At 40.7% G+C, this 23,511-nt stretch overlaps 1 protein-coding gene across 2 annotated transcripts in view; it reads right to left on the reverse strand.

The window, feature by feature from the left end:
- Positions 1–23,511, reverse strand: part of LOC124130103 (serine/threonine-protein phosphatase 6 regulatory ankyrin repeat subunit B-like) — a 96,436-nt gene that overhangs the window by 26,172 nt on the left and 46,753 nt on the right. The window contains exons 1-2 of one of the 2 annotated variants that reach the window (XM_048394921.1): positions 11,067–11,147; positions 221–399 (exon numbers count right to left, since the gene is read on the reverse strand). The exons of the other annotated variant lie outside the window; for it this stretch is intronic. Of the exons in view, the coding sequence (XP_048250878.1) occupies positions 221–325 (105 nt within the window). The 5' untranslated portion in view covers positions 326–399; positions 11,067–11,147. Of the gene's footprint in view, positions 1–220; positions 400–11,066; positions 11,148–23,511 lie in introns of those variants that run through there. 2 annotated transcript variants of the gene reach the window in all.

Genomic DNA, 23,511 nt, shown 5'->3' on the forward strand with positions numbered 1-23,511 from the left:
AAAAAAGTAATAGATTCCGCTCTTGCGATAATGACACGGGCATCCTCTTCATGAAGGAGGGTAGCGTGTGTCAATTCCCTGAGCAGTGCCGCATCCCTTACATGTAGCAGTGCCAGGATACCATTCATTCAACAACATTCACTTGATAAGTTCCAGTACTACAATAGTTCAAGTAGACTACCCTTACAAAGGATGTAAACCAAATAATTCAACAACTCACGATCGCATCTTCCTCTATCTGGCCTCCCTCCTCGCCTTCCATTTGAGGAGAAAACTGACCTCTTGCTGCGTCTACATGTGGACAATCGGGGTCTGTGTGAACCATGTCCTGCCCAGGCAGACTGGTGTACGGGTTGTCGACCAGGTTCGCACAGCTTGTGGTCTGGTACACGTGCGTCACTGGAACAATGAACAATGATGTCCATCAGTGTGTCCACAACATTTTATTGGGGATAAAGCATCCATATAATGATAATAGGACAATTTGTTTATTTGTTTGATTAACGCAGCACTCAGCAATAGTCAAGCTATATGTCAGCGGTCTGTAAATAATCGAGTCTGGACCAGACAATCCAGTGATTGACATCATGAGCATCGATCTACGAAATTGATTGAGTTTGTGAGTTAAAATTTAACTTCGCATCGGCATCATTTCAGCCATATATCCACTCTACGGGAATGAGATGTTTGTTTGTTGTTTAATGTCGGACGCAGCAATATGACCGGAGGGGGGGGGGGGGGGCTGAAAAATAGTCGAGTTTGGACAAGACAATCCAGCGTTATCATGAACATTGATCCATGCAACTGAGATATGATGACATGCATTAATCAAGTTAGCGAGTCTGACCTCCCGGTGCCGTTAGTCGCCTCTTACGACAGGCATAGTCGCTTTTCAGTCAGCAATTGCTGAACGCACTTTCTGTGTTTGACAAAACTAATTGTTTCTATAAGTCATGTACATGTAGTTTGTTTGAGGTAAAGAAGGATGTCACAATAACTTTTGTTGCTGGGTATATGTAATTCAATGTATTCACAACGGATGTGACGTCATTAACCTATTTCAATCAGGGTCAGGCTCAACAAAACAGTTTTAAGCAAGAAAAAGTCCCATTATGTTAGCAGTTCAAACACTGTCCTCTGAGTTGGAGTTCATTGACGTCTCATGAAATGCCATATTTTTATAATAAAAGTCATATTATGAAAATTAGAGGTTACAATTCAAAGAGATTGAACACCCGGACACATGCATGCATACAACACAAACACAAACACAAACACGTTATGGTATAGTACAATACTTTTCTTGAGAGACAACCCCGGTACCTAAAATCCAAACCAATACATCTGTAACATCATGCAATATGTTCAAAAGATAACAGTGCAAACATTTAAATATAAAAAGTCAACGAGAAGAAGACAGTTGAACATGAAAACGAGGCTTGGGTTCCTCATAACACCCGAACAATAATCCTGGAAAACAAATGAACTGTATTTACATTTGACAAATATACTATATTATATTATGCCATAGAAACATAAAAAACACAGGTGATTAATATTTCTTCAGTCTTTCAATTACAAATAGGAATATTGAACATGACTGGTCTTGATAATCCATCTTGGAATATAGTGACTTGCATTGCAAAACAAAACCCTTTCAAATCCATTGTAAGATTTCGACTACATGTATATGTAGATCATAAGAATGTGTTTACCACCACATTTCCACCTCCTCCCCAACTTGAAAGAGCTATCTGGTAAGGAATATGTAAACAGTGATGACATCATTTCTGCTGTTGCGGACAGTTCACCCCACAGGAGGAATCCTTCTACACCAGTGGGACCCAGGCACTCCAGCATCGTTGGCAAAAGTGTGTGAAGAACGGAGGGGATTATGTTGAAAAGTAATGATGAACCAACTCCAACAATGCAGTGCATGCTTACCCTTTTTGCGATGTTAGTTTCTAGTAACATTTGTAAGATAATAATGAACGAATCGGAAACAGATTAAACCGGTAGTGAAGTATGACAGTTGATGTAATGACCGCCAACGGACAATACGGGCGAGAGGCGAAATTTCCAAGTTGATGATGTTGTATCAGTAGTGCGTAATACCGCAACGCTTTGTCAAAAATTCTTTCACTCCACGAGGCATACTGCGTAAGATTCTCCCAATGGATGTTTGTCCCCTGCCTTTTGCAGTGCTTGGCAGTAGTTGGGGGCAGGGATCTGGTTACCGCCATAGTCTCGTGACCTGCGCCTCCAAGATGGCAGCACTTCCGGTTCAATGACACCACTCAGAAGATGGAGGAGGAGGGAGGGAGGGAGGGAAGGAGGAGGGTTCTTTGTTTTGGTTTGTGGTGGAGAGGGTAGTCAAAGCAAGAATGAAAGCTATCTTTCGGGAGAGATTGGTGGCCCTGAAAAGGGCCGTTTGGAGGAAGATGAAAAAACTGGAACAGGAACGGAAACAGAAACGGAAACGGAAACGTCATCCTAGTTTTCTATGGCCGTCATACTTAGTAGCAACATGGTGGCCAACGACCAAAGAATTGGCAGTTGGGGCATGACCTCTCCTGTGATGATGCTGGCTCTTTAGTGTGTGGAGAAGTCATGATGTATATCTTAACACCTCCTGTATCTGGGGTGCTCTTGACGTGCAGCCTTGGGGGATCTGCTGTCGGGTAGCCTTTTTTCCTCCTCCTCCGAGGGAGGGTGGCGGGTTGATCTCGCAGCCTTGTGGCCCTTTTGGCACTGGGGAGTCTTTTCTCCTCCTCCTTTCCCATAGAAGGTTGCCGGGGTGAATCCAGTCCAGCATCCTCCTCCTTCTACGGGGAATGTAGCCAGTGTGTATCCTCCAGTCAAGGAGGCTCGCCGGGATGTCAGCATGGTTTCCACGTGGCATGATGGGGATGATGTGACACTGACTCCACTCGAGGGATCCCATTTTATGGTAGAGGGACCGGATCAAACATTGCTGCACGCTGATTGGTCCAAAACACAGCGCGCTGATTGGTCCGTTCCGCCACCTGGCCTGAGACTCAGTTTTCCAAACTGACCCGACCCTTGTGTTTCTTTTTCATAGGAAATGTTGTTTTCCATGGGAGAGAAATCACAACCCCGGTTCGACCAATCAGAGACCAGAACAGGGCGAACACGCGCTCTGATTGGTCAACAACCCAAGCTTCTGATTGGTCAGATTTCGATCCTGCTTTTTTCCTCATGTGGGCATGGTGATTCCCATCCTAAAGACAACACAACACTTATTTTTTTCCAACTTTTTAAATTCCCACTCACATGAACCAACAAAAACCAAAGTCATAGGATGAGGGGGTGTCCTTTCATTCTTGACAGTATCCTTCCAGTCCAGCGTATCTAACACTTGATTAAAAGTCCATCCACGCACGCGATAGGTCAGCATGTAGAGACAGTACACCTCACAAAACGTGCTGTATTCATGTTATAAGGGGCGTGTATTCCATCGTTGTTCCCTCTGACCCATGCGATTCAAAGTCTCTTTAAACAGGGGTAGCTATCCATCATTTCCACGCATCCAGGAGCTGGCGGGTAGATGCTCACCCAGTGTGTGCCAGGTTGATAATTTGAATCTGTGTTGACCACATAGGCTTTGGGGTAAGTATCTGGCAAAGTCATCTCTAGTCAGCGTTGCAGAGGGTGTTGTTCCTGCTGCTTTTGTTGCTGCTGCTTCTTCTGCTGCTGCTGCGGGTGTGGTTGCTGCTGTGGGTGTGGTTCCTGCTGCGGGTGTGGTTGCTGCCTCTGCTGCTGCTGGTGTGGTTGCTGTTGCTGTTGTTGTTGTTGTTGTTGTTGTTGTTGTGGATGAGGGTTCAGTCCGTTGTTTTGTTTGTTTGTTTTTTTGATCAGGTGGAGTGGATCGTTCAGGCTGTTTCCTTTCCTTGCTCATGGTGGGGATCCAAATAGCATACCCTGGAGGTAATGACTCCACGACGACCTTTACACGCTCACGTGTCTCGTCATAGGAAGTTGCGTACATACAGATCGATCTCATCATCTGTTCATGGAGAGCTAACCGCTCCTCCATGATGTCGACGATTTCACAACGGTCGGCATCGGTCATCAGACTTTAGAACGTCCTCATACTCCCCTTCCCCCTCCCTGTTCTGTTTGGGGATGCGGTAGTGGACGTCATCCCAGGGGTACATGATGTTGTTGTTTGGACAGTTCACTGAAAAGTGATGAGCAAGAGAACGTCTGTCGTATTTAAAGGGACTGAAACCCTGCTTCCTGATGGGTGGAAAATCCGACCTTCTCATTGGTGAAGAACCCAACCTTCTCATTGGTTGGTTTCTGTGTGGCACACCCGTTGTGTTTCTTTTCCATGAGGTCAGGCTTGTACCATGGGAGAGAAAGCACCACAGCGTTTTGACCAATCAGAGGGACACCCAGGGTGGGGACAGTCTCCAATTGGTCCAAAACCCTAGCACCTCATTGGTCAGATTTCAATCCTGGTTTTTTTAGTCTCTCAGGGTGGTGTATGTTGATCCACCTTCGGCCCGTGGGTTGATGGCTTCACGGATGGAAGTGAGCAGGGCATGGTACTCTCTCCGAAACACGTCTGTCTTCATGATTAAATGACAACAGCAAACACAGTGTAAAGAACATCATGAAAAAATTATCTAGTCTCTGTACACAAAGGGGAGCTTCCCTACAGGCAGACCTGTGGTTTTGTCGTAGATGATGTGTCGCTTGTCATAAACATGCGGTAGTCTTTTCTGGTGTGTTTGGTCACAAGATCATTCCCATGCCGAGGTCCTTTACGAATGATCTTATGGGGAAATGCAAGCTGATTTTCTACCTCTCCTTCCTAGGCCGTTGTCCCATAATCATTCCTTTCATGGTGTCAAAGTTGAGACGTTGTTGGTTTCTGTAATTCAAGGTGAACCCTGGCACTTTGCAGACTGTGCGGGTTCCATCGGGTCTTGGGTTCATTAACTCATAGGCATAGTTTCCTGACACAAACGTCTTGATGGTCTTTCCATTCAGTTCGTCTGTAAACTTTCCCAACGAATTGCCCAGCTCTGGATTCCATTCCCCGGGTTGATGAATGTATAAGACGCTGTCCGTGTCGGAGTACAAGACCCTGCAACCCAACGGGCTGAGGGTCTTGTACAGCTCAAGACGCACTTGTGCGGTGACCCAAGCAGCCACGGCGACATTGAAATGAGGATGAGTTGTTTGGAATTCTTCCTTGCGAGTATAGGTCACCTCCACTCTATGTTCGTTGATGACAGTGATATCATCGATGGTATTTTCTTCATCTCTGACAGGGTATCGGCACACGTGCAGCACAAATTAAAGAGCACTTTTCCATCCGATCTGTAGGGCAGTAGCAGATGATAGAGCTGTGTCTTGGGTAGGACACGACGTTGGATAAGACCTTTCAGATCAAACAACGTCTCCACAGGGGGTTGATGAAGAATGGGCGGGTATCCCGTGGGAAACTCTCTAGTCTTGCAAATGTAGGGATAAAGCAAACAGGTATCAATATACTTGATGGTTTAACCATTTTGGGCGTCGTAGCATAATCGGGTGGCGTTGGTTCGTCATCCATGGAACAGGTAGGTTGGTACAGTGGGTCCCCTTGCAAGAAAGCGCGCAAAGCAGGGTCTGACCGTTGCTGGGCGTCAGGGTGTTGGTTCAAGAGACCCAGGCGAAAACATGCTCCCATCGACGTGCCCAGGACGGCATGAGGTTTTCGATGTTCGGTCTTGTAACAGGAGCAGCACCAATGTCAGAAACAACCCATGAATTCAGAGACGGTGCCTGTCGCTTGGTCGTAGCTATCCCTATGGTAATGATGTTTACCCTCTCAGCACCTGAACGTCTTTTCACCTACATTCTTGGCGTGCTGGATGTGCAGATCAGGGTCGGTCTCCATGAGATAACATAACCAGTTCATATAGGCCTGGGAATATCTTTTCTTGGGTTGGTATCCTTAAGGTGGAGCAATGGCCATGGTTTTGGTTTTCAGATCATGTTTTCAGAAGGGAGTGTCAGCACCTCTACAAAGGGATCCATGCGATCTGTCCTGATGAAGTTCTGTCTGAAAGCAGCGCATCCACATCTCAAAATATCGACATCACTCTGGCAGTAGGCTAAGCGTTATTCTTGCAAGTCAAACAAGGCTCCTTCTTGTACTTTCTTGGTATGCCACTGGAGGAAGGCAAAGCATTCCGTAGGAGACATGCCATCAGGATCGTTCATGTCAGCTGATGGATGGGGACCTCTGTAGGTTTGGTTGGCTTCGGTATTGAACAAGTGAGGAAAATACCCTTTCTTCAGTTCATTCCGTTCAAAGGTCTCTTGAAATATTTTCATCACCCAGGGAAAGAAACACAAACACAACCGTCCCTTGGTCGTCTGTAAAATCTGTAGCCCTCTCCGAATCTTGGTTGGGGGTTTCAACAAATGCGGGAGCATGCCCTTCATGATCAAATGCAGATCATACCCTCGTGCGTTATGAGCAATCGCTGGACGGGGGTGTTCTTCGTCTTCATGCAAGATATCTTGGCCATGGAGATCTTCAAAGCGGCGAAATGGAATCTGTATGGGGGTTCCCAAAGCGGGGTGTTGGATACCTAGACCAATACGATCCCCCTTCTGACCTGACATCTGTTGATAGAAGTCCTCGATCACCATGTCAAATAAAGGTGGTATTTCTATGGGAAAGCGATCCAGTGGTATGGTTTCCAAGTAGTCTGGGTTCAATGTCAAACGATAATTGTTGTTAGCGCTTCTTAACCATCTGGATCGAGACGTCTCTGCTTTCTCCAAACAATACGGTGTACTCTGTTTGCCCATCATGATGGCTATGAGTGCCCGATGAACGTCTGCCCTCCTCTATATAGACAAACAAGAAGGTATATTTATCCGATTGGTCGAAACATCTGACCAATCAGACGCTTTGGTTTTCGACCATTCAGAGGACGCGCTCGTCTGTTCTGGCCTCTGATTCGTCGAACCAGGTTGTGCTTTTTCTCCCATGGTAAAATCCATTTTCTATGGAAAAGAAACACAACGGTCGGTCCATTTTGGAAAAGTCGAGGCTCAGGCCAAGTGATGGAACGGACCAATGAGCACACAGCGTGTTGGGCCATTCAGTGTGCAGCAATGTTCGATCTGGTCCCTCTCCCATAAAAAAGTGAAGCCACTCGAGTGGAGTCACTTGTGAAAAAAAAATCATCGCATCGTGAGAATTGCAGAGAGGGAGAGCAGTACGAATACGAGTGAGGGGACCATGGTGACTGAGCTGACGGATGCTTATGGATCCAAGATTCATCTGTGGACTAAGAGCACGAATGGTTGAGCACGATAGGTCGCCGCCGCCACCACCACCGTCGCCGTCCAGTAAGCCAACGTCGCCATGTCATCAATCTTTTGAAAGCAGCATCACTTCGTTTCAGGCGTGGTCGATGCAGATGGTCCAGACCGCTGAAGACATGGCCCATGCAGGCTTCGTGTACACGCAAAGCACCGATAGCGCTTTGATTATTTCGCAGTGGCCTGGCCAGACCATTTAGTGTATTCCGAAAAGGGTGAAAGTTGTGTGTGCAACCCAAGAGGGGGCTTTTAGGGGTTGCTTATATTGAATTTTTGGAAGTTTTAAATTTGGAATAAATGACAACTAATAGGTCTCAAGATTAAGTATTCGGCTGGATGGCAGCTGCCATTTAATTACAAAACAGACAGTCGTCTAGACGGCTCACATGTAAGTGCGCCGACATGTGCCTAAGATCATAAAATGGACAATCTTGGGTAACATCTAATTTATTGTTGTCTCACGCCAGGGCTGTGAAAAATTCTGTTCCTTGAACAATTGGAATTCAGGAAGTTATCAATAATTGTTTTACTTAACATAAGATAAGATAAGTTGTTTACAACATAATATTATGATGTCAGGACGTACTACAGTCAAAACCATATATTTTAAAATCAATTTAATGACAGACTATGATTTCCAAGTCCCTATTAGCAAATCAATGAGGTATCAGTTTCACCACATGTGCACAGACCGCCTATACTTATTTATATATTTTTCCATAACTATTCTCCAGTTAAAGTCCTATCCTCTTATAAAAAAATCTGTAAGAGTGATCATCATTAACGAAACTCATTCTCGTCAAAGAATACAGAACAAATGAAGAATCAGATGCATACATTTATTGCCATGCTTCATTCATCACGAAGTAGATTTACATACATTTGGGAATAGCACTTAAACTGTGATAATGAATTTTACCATTGTCGATATTATATTATAAATATTAACCATAATATGGATTTCCGAATATATAAACGACTCCAACGTTGATATTTCAGACAGAAACAAAGTCAGCTGTCTTTTTAACGTTCAGGGGAAAAGGGTTTGCTTTCACAATTGAACATTTGTTTTCATCAAAGGAAAATCAAATCAAGCCAAAAACACGAAAAATACACATATATGGTTAGCGACCGTCATTATACAGCGAGGGGGGAAATTCGTCTGCTCTAACTGCCTTCACAAAAACATTCCAGCCCTTAATTAACGAGGCAGCTGTGGCGTTGTAGCATTACATTCGCTGCGTTTGCAGCATATAAGATGTGTAATCTTTGGAGTGACTAAAGAAATATTACGGCTGAAATCTTACTTGCATGGTTGTTTTAATAGAAAACTTACGGTTTAAAAACACAATTGTTCTTATATTATGTTTTTAGTTTTGGTTTATAAATACGAGAGAAGATGTTTTATACATATAAAACTGGTCGAAAATACAGCTGAACAATAGAAAAGTAAAAATAGGAGTTGTGAATAATGACAAATTTTAATTACATCACCGTGTCAATAATTATTGATTGATTCCGTCAAACAACTGTCAAACCATTTATTGCCATGTACGTACATGTACACAGGAAGTCGGCGCTGTCGGAGGATCCAGGTAAATGAACATCGTGGTTTTATGACGGGAGATCAGACGAACCGTGAACCAGGGGCATGCGACGTAATTACACCTAAAGGTGGTAGAACCAGGGTATTGTCTCTTGGACTGGCTAATTGACCGTTCGTATAATTGGTAAATATATTCGTTTTGACACCCGTGTTTCATGCGCATCCCGGCTCATAAGCAGAATACACACAAATGAGGCCCCGTGATCAGCGGAGCGTGAACAACATGGATGCCGCCTTTCGGCCGTACCGAACAGTCAAGCTGCGATCTCGGAACTGAATCCAATTGCAAGCGGAGACAAGATTACTTCCCTTACCCAAACATGATCGTTGCTCAGAAATGTTCAAATCTATCTTCAGTAAATCATGAAATTAATGCGAGCATGACATATATGCGAAAAATGCGATTGTCAGTCCCTCTGATTATTTTAATATGTTTTCTTTCATCATGATAAAAAAGTGAGTCACTTATAAGGTTACCACGTTGAAAATGGAAACGATCGTTAACAAAAACAACAAAATGTACATGGTGGGTGGAGGACCAGGGGCACTTTGAGTTTGGTCAAGTAACATCACGGTTTGTATATTCACGTTGATTGGACAGTCTAGACTGGCGCCAACTAATCATGACGGCGTCTTCAGAACAGAGCAGAACTTAATTTCTCCCAGGTTTAGGCTTACGTGGATAACGGAAAATTTTGTTTAAGTGATAGCACATTTGTAATTCAATCTAATATACTTTCCTTGATTGATTATATTGCTGCGGTCGTAGATCCGGATGTATCTAAATATTCTCAGTATATACACAGGGTTTATTGTTATACTATTAGGATTAATAGATACAATTGTGTATATACCCTTGATCATAAAGTTAGTAACTACTTTCACATTTTGATTTGTATGATTTGGGTTATGATTAATTTGACAAAATAAGAAATCATTCCGTGTATATGTTTATTATATATTGTACCCCAATACGTAATTAAATTGTGTGTAAATAAGGACACTAGGTTAATTACTGTAATTGATTATTTGATAAACATATTCACCTTTAGTTGCGTAATGTGTCACAGAGGTAAAGCTAATTCATAACAACTAATTGTCCCATTTATTTGGCTTCTATCTTTTGTATGAAACAAATGCTATAACATGGGGTGATAAACTTCATTGGCAATAGACGTAGCATAAAATTGTCCACATGAACAGTCTACTCTGTTCCAGATATGTTTATTCATTTTGTCAGCATTTAAATCGTTGCATTCCTGGCTCAATGATTCATTTGACGAAATCTTGTTCCCTGTTTTGAATTACCGTCAGATAGTTCCAGAACAATTATAAAATTTCCAGCCCTTTGTGTTGCGCATAATTCCGAGATAGTTCGAAGTTCATATTCTTGTACGAACACTTATCAAAATTCATTTATACCTAGTATTATTATGTACATATGTATATTAGTTCAAATTATAATAATGAGGCCCTCTATATTCTCGAAACGGTCTTTGTTCTACGTCAACCGTAAGTCGGTATGGGGAAACAAAATATTTGTTTAATTGTTCAAAGTTCAAAGTCAATGTCATATGATTATAGACAAGGAAGATAAGAAATTAAATACAAAGAGTAGCCACATTAAATGACAGAAATTCATTTAGTTAAATTTGCTCATGATTTGGTCTTTTCGTGGTACATAGTGCCAAAATACTCTTAATTATTTACTTTCATGTCATTACTAATCTCACATAAGGTCAAAAGTTGTACAACGTTTAACAGATATGATTATGACATGTTGTATCCAAACATTTCCAAACAAATCCAAACAAATCCAATATTTTGGAATGGATGATATTTTGTCCAGTGTCAGTTATATTGATGCCACCCCACACGATAACCGATCCACCGCCAAATCTGTCATGAGGCCCCAGGACATTTGCTTGAAAACACACACACGCTTTTTTTCTGTGATTGATTTGGTGAAATGAATGTGTTGAGGTTGAGATCCGACATATCGTGTGTTACTAAAGTGCGCATTTCAAGGAAGAAATCATATCCAAGTTTCTAACAAAATGGAATTATTTTGTAATCATAAGCAAAGTTATTAAAATAATCTCACCTCACGTACAAGTAATCGCGGCCCCCACTGAAAGAATGTGGTAGTCACAGCCACACAATATGGCTACCCGGAAGAAGTGTGAAATACCCACTGACTTTCCTCATAATGAGCATGACGTTATCAACGAAACTTGCGTGTTCAAGAAGACCTGACACAGTATCGATCGCACTTGTGTAGGTTTCTTGTGTTACATATCTGTCGGGCGAGTGGAGTGTAGGTTGGTGAGCGTCCCAAACCGCCGACCTTTAAATGACAAATAATATAAGGAATCATTTTCAAGAGAAGTCGTGATGAACCAGCGGCAATGCTTGACATTAAGTGTTGCCATACCTCCGCCGCGACATGTGGATTTCTGAGAGACAGATTATAATACCCTGCTTCAAAGCAAAGAGCCGAGTCAATGAAAGTCGCGTGACATAAGACAAGATAACCTTAGCTTAATGGAACAGCTGTTTTCTATTAATTTTGAATTCGTTTGAATTCTCTACAATGACATATAATGTAGGTATGATAAATTCATTGTAGCAGGATCACTCGGGAATATGGGATTTTATGCGCCACTCGTTACGGTTAATACCAACCACCTGTGGCGAACAAAACTAACTCGGGACGCATAAAACACCATGTATCCCGCCTGGTCCTGCTACAACTTATAATATGGAGTGTCCACTTCCTTATCTATGGCGCATGTCTTTCCATTATGACTACTGTTTCAATACATATGCTTCATAGTTCAGTTACTGCTGATTACTACGGGTAACCTATCACAATTGTTTCTGGGTGAAGTAGTACAAATGGGAAAACGACAAAGCAGATTCTTTGTAGTATTCATTTGATTTATTCATCAATTTAAACAGTACAGTAAAATAAGAAACATTTTTTTAAATGTTTCGCTTTCTTGGATGAGAACATGAGAATTTGCACATATTTGGCCTTCATAGATTGCTTTAGGAATGTACATCATGCGCTGCGGGGGGCACGGGTGGCCCAGTCGTCTAAGGCGCCGCGATTCGCTGTGCAGAGTTGCGTCCCTTGGACACGCCAGAAACCTATGATTGTGGGTTCGAATCCCGGTTCGCCCGGATTATGTTTCTAGGTTTGTCAGCACCATACCCGTCCTCGTGGGTTTCACCTAGGTGGTAAACGTCCGAGACCTGCATCACTTCGGGTTTTCCTCCCAAATGAAGCTGACACGCCGTGATATAACTGGAATACTGTTAAAAGCGGCGTTAAACTTAACTCACTCACTCACTCATGCGCTGCTAGAGAAGAGAAGAGCTACACATCTGAGATAGTGAAACACACCCCGAACAGCAGGAGCGTCGTTCCATATTCCCACTCTCGAAATGTTGTGCAAGGGGTTGGTTTCTATTGTTTAGTAGTTGAGATGAGATACTTTTCAAAAGATAAAGTTTCTTTAAATAACTTGTACAGCTAAGCCAGTTTTTCAGATATTGATCTTCAAATATTTCTCCAACCTCTAAAGCCAGACATTGCTTAGAACATATAAACAGGTTATCAAAGCCAACAATCATTAAGTATTTTTCACATTTCACATTTTTCTATTGAGAGCGATATACCGGTATAGAATGTTTGTTAATTTGGGGATTGCAATAATGATGCCAAAATTTGGTAATGCGTTTATACATTATATGATACAGTAGTTATCATCCAAATTCACCGTAGATCATGACATTTGGTGTTGAGTAACGAAGACCTGCTGCAATTAACAGAAATGCTATATCAATAAGGTTTGTATTTTCAAATCCCTAAATTTGCCTTTCATACATTTAAATCGAGACAATCGTTGTCAAATGACAAAAACATACAATCAAGAGGCTTGTTCACGTTTGCTGCTTTCTTCAATAATGCAAACACAGCTTTTGTACCATTTTCCACTAACATTTTTATTGCTATTGTGAACAGCCTGACATATTTCTCTGTGATTTTTGTGAAAATAATGTAAAAGTAATACATCGAAAATGGCATTGTTTATGTATATATGGGCAAAGGACAGACGACGACTGGGGTAGTCCATTATTCTATAGGTAGGCTCAGAATTTATCCCCGTTTTCTGTAGTTATAATGGGGGTGAACCCTTTAGCTGAGGGTGGAAGAGAATCAGTCCAATATCCAACCTTTAATAATGTCTCAAATAACCTTTTTTCATTCGCAGTAAGGGGGCACGGGTGGCCCAGTCGTCTAAGGCGCCGCGATTCGCTGTGCAGAGTTGCGTCCCTTGGACACGCCAGAAACCTATGATTGTGGGTACGAATCCCGGTTCGCCCCGATCATGTTTCTAGGTTTGTCAGCACCATACCCGTGCTCGTGGGTTTCACCAAAGTGGTAAACGTCTGAGAACTGCATCACTTGGGGCTTTCCTCCCACATGAAGCTGACACGCCATGAAATAACTGGAATACTGTTAAAAGCGGAGTTAAGGCCTGAATAATCCACCTGAAATTATTTGTCATTTCCATGGATTATTTGAAAACCTTCATCGCCTATTAATAAATGTGGCATCCAAAAAGTCGGAGCCCTCAACAAGGAACACCGTCAATTTTCAAATCTTTTTAAGACAATAGAATTGAAAAGATCCGAAAGCAGTAAAAGATAAGGAGGGTATAATTTTGAAGATGTTTTCAGTTTATCACAATTATGTCCATGTCGAATTCATCTCGTTTCAAAGTGACAAGGAATTTTAAATCTTCTGAAAACAATTATCACACGTTAATATATAACAGGTTTTTTATACCACTTAAAAGAATAACTTCTGGTCCAAGTTTCGAGAGCCATATAGCAAAGTACATTTCATTTAAATTTAATATCACACAGTGAATTCCTGGCTCCAAATCAACTGCAACAGCGTGACGTCATCATAATGTTTAAATTCTTGAAATCGTCAATATGGGGAATTAACGATTTTATGTGTTTAGCGGCATTTGTCCAGTTCGAGGCCAACTCTTGTTCAGTCTGGTGTATATACCCACCCATAGCAATGATAAATAATGGGCTGAATGAGACGAGTTGCTGAATAAGTGTATGTTCTGGACCACCACAGGGACGGTTGGCAAGCCTTGTGGTTAAAGCGTTCGCTCGTCATGCCGAAGACCCGGGTTCGATTCCCGACAAGGGTACAATGTGTGAAGCCCATTTCTGGTGTCACCCGCCGTGATATTGCTGGAATATTGCTAAAAGCGGCGTACAACCAAACTCACTCACTCACTCTGGTGTCCCCCGCCGTGATATTGCGTGCCCCTCCTTCATTTTGAATCTCGGTCGATTTAACAGAATGAATCGTGATTAGGGGTCGATATGAAGTATGTCAGTGAGTATGATTTTACGCCGCTTTTAGCAATTTCCAGGAATATCACGGCGGGGGACACCAGAAATAGGCTTCACACATTGTACCCATGTCGGGAATCGAACCCGGGTCTTCGGCGTGACGAGCGAACGCTTTAACCACTAGGCTACCCGGCCGCCCCCTATGAAGTATGTATTGAGACAAATAATTATACTTTTAAAACAAACAACGAGAGTATACAATTTCAATATTTTAATATCCCCGTACATAAGACTAGCGTGGGTCGGGGATCTATCCCACGCCAGCCTTGACAATACATGTATAGATCTAGAAGGATTGACTGTAGCATGAACCCGGGTAATAAACTTCTTTGGTCAATGTGTCCATTTTATAAAATATTATTCATAATTGGAGAAGCTGTCTTTTGTTGAATACTCACTTGTTAGCTATTTACAGCTAGTACATAGTCAACACACCCATTGAACAATCTGACGATCATATGTAAACACGGAAACCGTTATTTCATTGTAGTCTCGCTATACACACAGGTTGATATGGTAGTAGTCTACTAAACGTACATCTCCTGATTGTATTATCCTCATAGCGACGTTTATCTGAATATCTACACAGTCTCTGTTATAACAGAAAGCCAACCGACTGTAACTGTAAAAAACACACATAGCTAGTAATAGCGTTGTACATTCAGCTGACTGTAAGGTTTGTGAAATATTTAGGTGGATATTCCCAGTATGTTGTACTAATCGAATAAAGGTTGAATATCAATCAATAACTTTGTAAACACATGAGAAAAAATATAATATAGATAGGCGTTCGAATATACTTTATCATTGTTTAACTTTTAATATCGCTCTGGATAGGTTGCTTTGTCAGCACACTCACTCTACACTCAGGTTGTTGTGGAGCGGGCCGTTCTGGTCGTATCCCAGTTCTGGTCGCTGCACACGTGATGTGAAATAGGTGTACGGATGGAAGTAATTTTGTAACTTTGTAGCTTATTTTATTGTGTCTGCTCACGGTAACTAAGTCAGTTATTTTTTAATTGTTCTCTTTCAACTGTACAATAATTGCATGAGGAGGTGAACATTATGCATTAACCAAGTGAAAATCACTCTTTATTTTCATTCCAAGCATTTTTTTTTAACTGTTGTGTTTTTAGTAGATCCAGTTGGGGAAATTATTCCTGTCAACTATGAGAGCGAGACGATATTACCCCTGTCTATAACGTTAAATTATCACAATTGTACGTATGTACATACATCATGTTGTGCTCCAAAGGTTCATTTTGATTCTCGGATGTACAGTTAAGTTTACTCGTTTATGAAATTTGAATGGAGCAGACAATAAGTAAAATTATATCCTCGATTATGAACATGCCCTCGTCATATTGATGAAAATAAGGTTTAGTGCGTTTCTAAACAACAAACAAATAAACAAACAAAAATATTGGAAAAAATATTGTTTCGGCGCAAATGTTTAATCGCAAAAAATACGAAAGGAAAGGTGTAAGCTCCATGTATTGTTAAAAGGTTGACAATTTGTCCATAATGTTCAGGAAAAAATGTAGTAAAAGAAAGAACCTCAGTGATAATAACCCTTCCCTACTGTGTTCCACCCAGAAACATAAATACATCAAAACGATTTTTAGAACTTATATATTTAGAAAGAGTATTTTATCTATGTGTTGAGTGTTATTTTATTGATTACAGGGCGCCATGGCCAGGTGGAGTCCACTTGGATTGACGATGACTATTTCGATGAAACACGCGGGCACGGACATTGTGCTATTTAACAAAATCAACAACGTAATGAGGGCGTATTTTTAACAATTTTATTGCACGCCTAAACGACGCAACTCTGCAAGGGACGCGAATTGCGACACCTTACACGGCGATATTTGAGACAGGATACGATTATATATTTGTTTAGTATTTGTTGAAAGACAAACTCAGCAATATTCCAGCTATATAATGGCGGTCTGTAAATAATCGGATCTGGACCAGATTGACATCAGGAGCATTTGGGATACGGTGACGTGCATCTACCATATCAGCAGGTGAGTAGCCCCGCCCCTTCTTCAGGAGGCTGTGGGGTGAATATTTATCAGTTGGCAGGTCAAACTTTTCCAACAAGCGTCTGATCATGAAGTCAATTCTTTCACACACCCGCAGAATCGACGTCGATCTCTTTTAAAGTCCCGTGCTACACACATGGCTCAGTATCGGATGTGACACACACACCCAACCCCCAACCCCCAATCCCCACCCCCTACCCCACCCCCACCCCAATCAGCGATGCAGGCCCTAACAAGAGGTCGACGCTGAGTACACTAGTCTTCTCGTGCGCATGTTCACAGGGAATATGTAAGTTGCATTCCAGCTATGTGTTCCCAACAGTTTTCGTGCTGTTTAGCAAATTTGTTGAAAACTGACGACCATTATTTATTTGGAAACGTTTCTTTTGCCCGCTAATTTATGTTTGTATGAATGTTGATGTTTTGAATGTATGTGTTTAAGAGGTTGAACTTTAACCTAAGCAAGCAAAGTTCAACAGTGTATTTTATTATTGTCTTGTGTATATGTTAAGGTACCGGTATATCTACCATTGTCTACCATTATGGAAATGCACAAACTACACATTTTGATATTTATTTCATTGCATTTAGTTTGCATAGTAATTTGTCTGTGCACTTGGTAATACTATTTTCTTGGAGCTTTAAGTATTTACATATTATTTACATATTATGCAAAAGTATTTATTCCTGTTCTTTCTTTTGCAGGACATATATCATAAGCAGTGACGATTTCAGTGTGTCACTTGTCACACCCCTGTGCCACACATAGGGTAGGCACTCGTGAAGAGCAACCTCCTCGTGGTGAGTGCTGGGTAACGCTAATAGCTCTTCCCCCGTGTGGAACCGGGGCAGAATGTTTCCACAGCACCCCATTGCTTGTCGTATGAGGCGGAGGCGGAGGCTCATGGGCCAATCTGGTGTTGTTGACCTCCAAATTCAATATGCATCCATTTTCTTGTCATGGGCAGAACCAGCCTGGCATTTAATTTGGTATACAAATATTGCTATTTGTGTCATATTCGCTGGCGTATAACAACCCTGTATCCCTGGTGTTTGCATCCTGGAGATCCGATGCAATTTAACACTGTCCTTGTTGACGCTCCATGGTGGGTGGGGAGCAGGGTTGCTGAAAAAATTCCTTTCAATATGGCTCACAATCACCCTGGTTCTAAACGAAGACATGTAGATACAAGTACATCTGATGAAGCTGATACACATGTTGATTCCTTGGCTCGATTCCTTGTGATCGAAGCTGCAGATCATGAACCAATCAAGTTAACCCCTTCGCTATATCCAAAGCTGTACATGGCTATTGTGGGGAGGTTAAAAACGTTACACGTTTACGCAGTGGATCTCTTTTGGTAGAATGTGTGAGAAAGCAGCAATCTATCAATTTTTTATCAATAACTCAGTTTGCTAATGTGAATATTACTGTTTCTGCACACCGGACGCTGAACTCCTGCCGTGGCATTGTCCGTGACAGGACACGTTCACTGTCAGATATGTCAGAAGCTGAAATTGTTTCAGAACTTCAACATCAAGGAGTTCAGTCAGTCAAGCGTTTCACCCGAAAGGATGAAAAAATAAAATTTTGTTAACACAAATACCTATCTGTTCACCTCTGACCGTCCAACGATTCCGAACTCTATTAAAGCTGGGTATGTCAACATCAGAGTGGAGGTGTATGTCCCCAATCCACTCCGATGCTATAAGTGTCAAAAGTTTGGACATGGTTCGAAAACTTGTACACGATCTATCGTTTGTAATCGTTGTGGTGGAAACCATGACAGTACCGACTGCAGTCTAGATTTAAAGTGCATCAACTGTGAAGGCCAACACATGGCCTCTTCCAAATCCTGCCCCGTGTATCAAACGGAAACACAAATTCTGAAACTAAAATGTGAACAAAACATATCTTTTACAGATGCTCGGAAGCTTGTCCATCAGTCAAGTTCTCCTTCAACTATAAACTACTCTGCTGCTGTGGCAAAGCCTGTTAAAACCACTGTATCTGTTCAGTGTCAAACCAATTTGACATGGGTCACTTCTCTTCAGCCAGTTGAAACTGCGTCTATCGCAAATATATCTGACATTCAAACTACAACATCCGAGAGTCAGACAAATCATTCCGTCAGTCCATGTGATATATCTTCAGCATCTCCGGTTGTGACTCAGGCTGTGGCCCCATCACCACCAACTCCGAAAATACCATCTTCTGTAATGTCAGCTCCAAACAAACCTTCAACGGATATGGCAAAAAAACAAAAGAAAAAACAAAGTAAAAAAATTACAACAAGGATCCCCACTGTCACTGAACTTCATAACTTTTTCGAGCCTCTTGAGATGGATGTTACCCCATCTTCACTCCACAACAATAGTGGTGACTCATCTTCACATTCACGTGAGCGTTCTCATATAGAACCACCATGAATCATTCTAGTCTAATTCAATGGAATTGCAGAGGGCTTAGGCACAACTTTAATGAACTACAGTTATTAACAACAGATTATATTCCATCAGCAATTTGTTTACAAGAGACGTACTTAAAAAATACAGATAGATTTGAATTAAGGCAGTATAGTTCCTATCATTCTTTTTCTCCTCCAGGAGATAAAGCTACTGGAGGTGCTTCTATGTTGGTGCGGCGGGGCGTTGTTCACAGTCCTGTTCCGCTTGACACGAATTTGCAAGCAGTTGCAGTTAGACTTACACTGCATTTTGCCTTCACACTTTGCTCCTCATACATTCCTCCATCTTCAAATCTTCAGCGTACTGATCTACAAAAACTATACGACCAGCTCCCAAAGCCCTGTGTCATCATGGGTGATCTAAATGGGCATAATCCTTTATGGGGAGGTTCAACCATTAATCAAAAGGGAAAAGTGATCGAGGATTTTGTTTCCGATAATGATCTTTGCATTTTTAATGATGACTCTGACACTTACTTACACCCTGCTACTGGTACCTATTCATCTTTAGATCTGTCTTTGACGGATTCAGTTTTGTTAAATGAATTCTCATGGTCCGTCCATGATGACCTATGTGGGAGTGACCATTTCCCCACGGTGCTTAAGCCCATTAATCCCGCTGATGATCCACCTTCACCTCGATGGAATTTTGTGAAGGCTGATTGGCTTTTATTTCAATCTTTATGCAAAGATAAATTACAACCTACGTCTTTTCAGAATGTTGCTGACCCAATTCAGTTGTTTTCAGATCAACTGAATGAAATTGCTAATGAAACAATACCTAAGTCCTCTGTCAACCCACGTGTTCGTAAACCATGGTTTGATGCTAATTGCAAACAAGCTAGGAAATGTCGTAAGAAGGCGGAGAAGTACTTCCGTAAACATCCCACTGTCCACAATTTAAATACTGTTAAAATTTCAAATGCCAAGGCAAGACGTCTATTTAAGCAAAATAAACGTCAATCCTGGCAGACTTATGTCTCAAAAATTAACTCTCGTACCCCTATGTCCAAGGTATGGAACATGATTAAAAAGATCAAAGGCAAGGGATCAAATTCTACAGTTAACCATCTGAAGGATGGCGATACTTTGTTAACTGATAAATCTGCCATTGCCAATAGCATTGGGGAAACTTTATCTCATCATTCTTGAATTTAAAAAATATCAGCTTCAACAGGAAAAGAAAAAAGTAAATTTTACATCTGATAATGGTGAAGATTACAATGAGGTATTTTCACTACATGAGCTATATAATGCCTTAGGGCAAGCTCATGATACAGCAGCAGGCGCTGATAATATTCATTATCAGCTGCTGAAACACTTGCCCGAATCATGCCTTGAAACTATGTTAAATATATTCGATGATATTTGGACATCTGGGATGTTTCCAGCTTCATGGCATAAAGCCATTGTTATCCCCATTCCCAAACCTGGGCGGGATCATTCTGATCCATCAAATTACCGACCTATCTCTTTAACTAGCTGTGTTTGTAAAACGATGGAACGCATGGTAAATAATCAATTAGTGTGGTACTTGGAAACAAATAATCTTCTTTCCAATATACAATGTGGTTTCCGGAAAAACAGAAGTACTATCGATCATTTAGTGCGTTTAGAATCGTTCATTAAAAATTCCATTGTAAATAGACAACATGCTGTATCGATCTTTTTCGATTTAGAAAAAGCTTACGATACAACATGGAAACATGGTATTTTAAAAGATCTTCATGATTTTGGATTAAGAGGCCGTCTGCCTCATTTTATATCCCAGTTTTTAACAGACAGGCAATTTCAAGTCCCAGTGGGTCAACCCTGTCTGATCATTATCATCAGGATCAGGGTGTCCCACAAGGCAGTATTTTGTCTGTCACTTTATTCAGTATAAAAATTAACAGTTTGTCAAAAGTTTTAAATGATTCAGTTGATGGATCCCTTTTTGTGGATGATTTTAATCTATCTTGTCGTGGTAAAAATATGCGCACAATTGAAAGGCAATTACAATTATGTCTAAATAAAATTAACAAGTGGTGTCTAGAAAACGGGTTTAAATTTTCCAAATCAAAAACTAATTGCATACATTTCTGCCGAAAATATAAACCGCATAAGGACCCTGAACTATTTCTGAATGGCACCCCTATCAAAGTTGTTAAGGAGGCCAAGTTCTTGGGACTTATTTTTGATAATCACTTAACTTTCCTCCCACATATTAAATACCTTAAAGCTAAATGCCTGAAGGCACTCGATCTATTGAAAGTTGTTTCTAATTCAAAGTGGGGAGGGGATCAAACAACCCTCTTACACTTATACAGGTCACTGATCCGTTCAAAACTTGATTATGGCTCCATCGTCTATGGTGGGGCCTGTAAAAGTAATTTGATAAAACTTGATACCATCCATCATCAAGGCCTGAGGCTTTGCCTTGGAGCCTTCAGAACGTCTCCCATTCACAGTCTTTATATAGAAGCAGATGAGCCTTCTCTTAAACAACGCCCTCTAAAATTATCTTTACAATACATCACTAAATTATATTCTAATCAGTCCAATCCAGCTTTTGTATGCATATTCCATCCTCTCTACGAGGATCTTTACAATAAGAAATCAACACTTACTCCACCATTCGGAATCAGAATAAAATCTGCAGTATCAGCTTCTAATATTCAACTCCAAGATATAGCTCCTACTAAACTTTTCTCATCTCCTCCTTGGCAAATGGTAAAGCCAGAGGTAGATCTTACATTAACAAAACTAAAGAAATCAGACACTAATGGATTAATTTACCAACAAGAATACAGTCAATTAAGAAACAATTATGACACTTATAAATCTATCTTTACAGATGGATCCAAGGATGGTGGCGCAGTTGCTAGTGCCACCGTCATTGGATCCAGAACAATATCTTCACGTTTACCTGATAACAGTTCCATATTCACTGCAGAAGCAAACGCCATTTTTACAGCACTTAAATATATCAGTAATCAAGCTAAACATAAACAATTCATACTGTTTTCAGATTCTCTTTCATGCCTTCAGGCGATTAAAAATATGTCCCCTAAACATCCACTTTTAATAGAAATTCTCGAATTATTTAATGATCTTGCTACTGGCCAATATGACATCGTCTTTTGTTGGCTACCAAGCCATGTTGGTATCATTGGTAACACAATGGCCGATGCTGCTGCAAAAGCAGCACTCAACAAATCTGTGCCACCATTTCTGATCCCATACACTGATTTTAAACCCATGATTCGATCTTACATCAGAGATCTTATGCAACAGAATTGGGACGCCCAAGTAGGTATCAATTAATTACATGAAATTAAACCAAATATCGGTTACACCTACTTGGGCTGTCAGTCCAGATTTGAAGAGGTCATTATGCGACGATGTCGTATTGGCCATTCAAGATATACACATGAGTATCTTTTAAATGGTGAGGATCCTCCGTTTTGCATCCCTTGTGATGAAAGAATCACAGTCAAGCATGTTCTGCTTGATTGTATTGATTTTGCCATCACAAGGGATAAATATTATAGTGTCAAAACAGTCAAGGACCTTTTTAGTCAAGTTAATTCTCATTTAGTATTGCACTTTTTAAAGGAAATTGATTTAATACATAAATTTTGATGTACCTAATATGTTTTTATATATTGGTAGTGCTAATATATAACTTAGATTGTTAGTGGCTGTACCCTCGAAGGGGGTTGAAGTAGCGTAAAATTATTGTCCCCCTAAGAGGGTATGTCAGTCCCACATCATTCAATGTATTGTTATGCATACCAGAATTTTAAAACGTAGTATTTTTGTCATTTTAATCTAAGGCTTAACTGGTAAACTATCGCCAGTGACTGAAGGGATGATATAAATCCAGCCAGGGCGCATGCAGGAAGCAAAGGCACTGTAAGTCCCCTTTGTCCCTGGTATGGTGATCTCCCTTTAGTTACTGACGATCTCTAGCCCATTTTTATATTGTGTTGTTAATTCTTTCTGCTTTTATATGTTCCTCAACTAGTTTTCATACACTCTGTGATATTCTAGTTATTGTACTGTCCTTTGCTGACAGGTTTTTTATAAAGTATATATACTTATATGTTATTAATGTATTAATTCTCGTCACGATATGGCTGAAATATTGCCGATGTGACGTTAAATATTAACTCACTCACTCACACATAGGGTATGTGTGCATTGTATATCATTTTCTTATCTAAGATACACGTAGAAGTGCATCACATGTGTAGCTATTTTATCCAATATGTTTTATAAGCCGTTTCTCTCATATCATCTAATAGTATTTGGTTGTAAGCAATGTAAGAGCAATACAATTTAATAATGCATATATTATATTATCTATTGTTAATTATTACAGGGTGTCTATCTTGCTTATTCACAAGTAAACAGACGCCGTCTTTGGTGTCATCTGTTTGTATATATAATGAATAATGCCACAGAAAACTCGGTTACATAATATTTAATTAATGCATGTTAAGTTAAAATGGTTTAAAAATAATTTTATTTCGACTAAAAATTGGGATCGGTAAACAATACTTTTTTTAAAATATCTCTCCCTATTTATAATCAAGTA

Source organism: Haliotis rufescens, unplaced genomic scaffold, assembly GCF_023055435.1.
Source record: "Haliotis rufescens isolate VD_foot unplaced genomic scaffold, xgHalRufe1.0.p SCAF_133, whole genome shotgun sequence".
NCBI lineage: Eukaryota > Metazoa > Mollusca > Gastropoda > Lepetellida > Haliotidae > Haliotis > Haliotis rufescens.